The 4,357-nt window shown below is 42.1% G+C and overlaps 1 protein-coding gene across 1 annotated transcript in view; it reads left to right on the forward strand.

The window, feature by feature from the left end:
* Nucleotides 1-3,790, forward strand: part of ANKRD66 (ankyrin repeat domain 66) — a 10,753-nt gene extending 6,963 nt beyond the window's left edge. The window contains exon 3 of the mRNA XM_006776417.2: nucleotides 3,228-3,790. Within this exon, the coding sequence (XP_006776480.1) occupies nucleotides 3,228-3,429 (202 nt within the window). The 3' untranslated portion in view covers nucleotides 3,430-3,790. The remainder of the gene's footprint in view (nucleotides 1-3,227) is intronic.
* Nucleotides 3,791-4,357: the final 567 nt, after the last annotated feature.

Below are 4,357 nucleotides of genomic sequence, written 5' to 3' on the forward strand. Positions count from 1 at the left end.
ACATTTATTTTTTATAAAATATGTTTTTATTGATTTACAGATAGTAAGGGGGAGGGAGAGAGATAGAACATCAATAATGAGAGAGAGTCATTGATCAGCTGCCTCCTGCACACCCCACACTAGGGATCGAGCCCGCAACCCGGGCCTGTGCCCTTGGCCGGAATCGAACCTGGGACCCTTCAGTCTTTAGCCTGACTCTCTATCCACTGAGCCAAACTGGCCAGGGCATGTTTGAGTTATTTTTTATTAATTTTTCACTGAAGTGACTAATTTGGTGTGGAAACTGTAATGTGTTACATTATGTAAAATTGATTATTTTTAAATTATACAAAATTATAATTTTTATAATTATACATTATTATAATTTTAATATCATAATATATAATTATTGTAATTATTGTTGTAGATTATGAAAAGATGATCTCAGATAAGAGGTGGGACACCAGGTTTGAAAATGGGACATGTGTAATATTTATCATTGTGCTGAATCAGCTCTCGTCCAAGTTACCGGGGAGTCTTGTTGCTCTGTCAATGGCCTCTTCTCAATTCACATCTTACCTCCACTTAATTTGATATCTGACATTTTTCAAACTCTTCTCTCTTGTTTTAACTGATGCTACTGTCTTCAATTCTCCTTCTACCTATCTGACTATTTCTTCTCATAATTTTGTCTAAGCTCTTACTTTTGCATGCATTTTAGATGCTGAAATTGCTCATGTCCTGTTCTTGGCTCTCCTCACTGACTTTCTCTGAGTAATCTCAGCCCCTGCCCAGTGACCAGTGGACGGCTGGGCATGAAAGACACCCCAGAATAACTGAGTGGGGGAGGAGTGGTTCCTCCAAATAGTCAGCAGTGCCATTACCAGGAAAGCTGGGCAAACAGTGCTGAGCAGACAGAAAAATGCATCATGTGTAAGTCATTTCTGCTTATCATCATCTCCCACAGGAAACTTCCTTCTGACAGTCATGGGGTTTTGAGAGAAGGAATGCTGGTTAAGAGGCAATTAATCTGGACCTTAAAAGATGGCTAAGAGCTGGCTAATGAAGGAGGGAGAAAGATTTTTGATTGAGAGGAAAGACACCAAGTTGGAAGTGTTCATAGATTGTGTGTCCATGTGAGAAGGTAGTGGGATAGTGGAGAAATGAGGGGACTGGCTAAGTACAACATCACACCTCTAGAGAGAAGCGTAGAACAAGGTTGGGTGGATGTGTGGGTGACCTTAGTGAGATGGGCAAGCATATGAATGTGAGCTCATTAGGGGCTGATCAGTAGAGCCACTCCTGTAGTGGAAGAGGCAGTGATGTTGTGCAGATAGGATTGGAGGCACTTAGATTCCAGGCAATGAGATCACTTAAGGAATTTCTTAAAAATTCTAAGGCCTTAGATCAGTGGTCGGCAAACGGAAGCTTGCGAGTCACATGTAGCTCTTTGGCCCCTTAAGTGTGGTTCTTCCACAAAAATACCATGTGCGGGTGTGCATGTACAGTGTGATTGAAACTTCGTTGCCCATGTGCAGAAGTTGGTATTTTGTGGAAGAGTCACGCTCAAGGGGCCAAAGAGCCGCAGTTTGCCGACCACTGCCCTAGATGGTTTGGCTCAGTGGATAATAGAGTGTCAGCCTGAAGGGTCCAGGGTTCAATTCCAGTCCAGGGCACATGTCCAGGTTGTGTGCTCAATCCCCAGTAGGAGGCATGCAAGAGGCAGCCAATCAATGATTCTCTCTCATTGATGTTTCTATCTTTCTCTCCCTCTCCCTTCCTCTCTGAAATCAATAAAAATATCTTTAAAAAAAATTCATGTTATAAGTAGGTGAGCTCCTGAGTGAGGATGATGAAGAGAAAGGATGTAAGAAAGAGTTTTTAAAGAAGCCTAAACAGTATTTGACCATTTTCTGAACATTCTCAGGACCCTAGCAGAATAATTTAACTTTTTGGTCCAGCCTCGCTAAATAGTACATCTCTCATTCAACAAATACCTTGGAGACCTACTATGTGCATGGCATTGAACTAGATACTAAAAAAGATAGAAAGATAAATCAGATATAGTATTGGGACATCAAGAATTTCCCTGTCTGGGAGAGGAGATAACTTGTTTTCATAAATAACAAGACTAGTATCCTAAAAGCAGGGCAGAGGAGGTCCAGTGATTGTTGAAAGGGGCATAATGGATGTGGTCTGATTATTGGGATATCACTCCCAGCTTGTTGGGAGAATGGAGGCTGAGGGGCAAGCAGACTTGCTATCCTCTGAATGAGCTGTGCTTTGTATAATGTTTTGCACTTAAAATATTGTTTGCCCTGCCTGTACCATCATCTTTCCTCTCAAATTCTATTGATCCTCATATTGGCTCAAGTTTTATCTCTATGAAGTGGTTTCTACCAATTTCTTTATGCAAGTCTCACACTCACCTCTGGCCTCATATACAAAGCTAGTAGGCCTGAGCACAAATCCGTGTGCCAGTAGCTCGCTGCTGTCCTCCTGTAGCCCACCCACCCCCGCACCCCCTCCCAGCTTGCTGCCCTGCCCCCTCCTGTAGCTCTCTACCACCTGCTTATAGTTCGCTGCCCCACCCTCCTGCTGATCTGTAATCCAGTCATTACTCGGTCAGTCGTTATGTACCATTTGCATATTACATCTGTATAATATAGGATGGTACATAATATGTACACTTCCCATTTTCTTTGTGTGTGTGGCAGTCTATTCATCTACCTACTTATCTATTTACCTCCTTATCTATCATCCAAAACTAGTTCTTCATGTGCATCCATCTACACATACAGTACATATGCAATTATGAGTAATTTTTATTTTTTTCCTTATATGCTTTTGTACTTTTAAACTTTTTACAGTGAATAGACACAGCTTTCATAATTAGGAAAAAAATAAAATTACAAGTAAGTTAAGGAAAACAGCCTCGTAATAAGATGCTGTACCTGTGTAAACAGTGAGTACTTTAAGAATTAGCAGGGCCTTCTTCAAGCTAAGTGCTAACTGATTCTGTCAACACCTTACTCTTGGTGTACCGGTTTTCTCCACCTCCAAGTGGTTTCTTAGTGTCTGAGTCCTCCCAAAGTGTACACTTGGAAATGCTTGAACGTGGCCTCTTTCCTTTGGGATGGACCCCTGAGGTGCCAGGGTATGTGCAGAGGCCTGAAAGAGACGCCCCTTTTAAAGCTGGGCCAGGCTCGCCTGCGCTCTCTGAGAGCCACTGTCTCCCCATATTCTAGGGCCGAACCCGAGTGCCGGGACCACCGCCTCATTGCCAGCCAGAAGGGGCTGCTGTTGGATCAGCGGGACCCGGACTGGGATGCCAAGAAAAGGGAGATGGAGCTGTCTCTTCCTTCCTCGGATCAAAACATTAATAAGAAAAAGCATAAGAAAAGTCGAGGCCCCCCCAAGCTCAGCAATACCAAGGAGAGGAAAGTGTGAGAAGGCTGGGCCACAGAGGCTAGAACCTATGTTTTCTGGTGGGAGACTTTCCCTCGTATCAGAGTAGAGCTTGTCAGGCGTGTGTTGTCTTTACCTGATTTTACTCATAGGCCATTATCCAGATGGCTTCTATTGGTAGCTCAAGACCTGTCATTCAACCGGAAGTCTTGCCCTAAGGCTGTCCTCGCTATTGTCTCCTCACTAATACCTGCTGTCCACAGAATTACCAGCGGGAGACAAGTGTCAACTGCTTGCATTACCAGTGATTTGGACTCGTCAGCTTCTCCTGACCTCCACATGCAATTACAGAATTCAAGAGTGTCTTCTAAGGGAAACTAGATTGTTCAAATGCAAAAAAAAATTAAAGAATCACCAAAATACTGTTTAGCCAATCTATGAAAAAATTATTTGTTGTCACAGAGGCTAAGCAAAGAGATAAACGAATGTATGTCTCAGTTTCCAGCCATTTTTGTTGCTGTTGTGGGGGAGGGGGCCACCACCTCAGCATGGCCATGTTACTCACGATCCGCTCTACCCAGGAGGAGCAGTCCGGGCAAGAGACCAGCTCAATGGGACCTCACTGGAAACTCTATGGAATCAATGAGAGAGAGTATAAACACAGGAACATGTGATCACAGCTCTATTTATTGAATTATATATTTTAGGAAGTCTGATACAAATCAGGTATTTTCAATGAAAGTATTGTATCCAAAGTGAGATGTGCTGTAAATGTAAAATACCTATCAGATTTTTGAAGACTTAGTGCAAAAATGTAAAATAGCTCATCAATACTATTTAATGTTGATTATATGCTGATGTAATATTTTGGATACTGAGTTAAATAAAAGATACTATTAACATGAATTTACCTCTTTCCTTTCACTTAAAAAAGTGGCTACTAAAATGTTTAAAATTATTTATGTGAATC

The sequence above is a fragment of the Myotis davidii genome, unplaced genomic scaffold, assembly GCF_000327345.1.
Source record: "Myotis davidii unplaced genomic scaffold, ASM32734v1 scaffold167, whole genome shotgun sequence".
NCBI lineage: Eukaryota > Metazoa > Chordata > Mammalia > Chiroptera > Vespertilionidae > Myotis > Myotis davidii.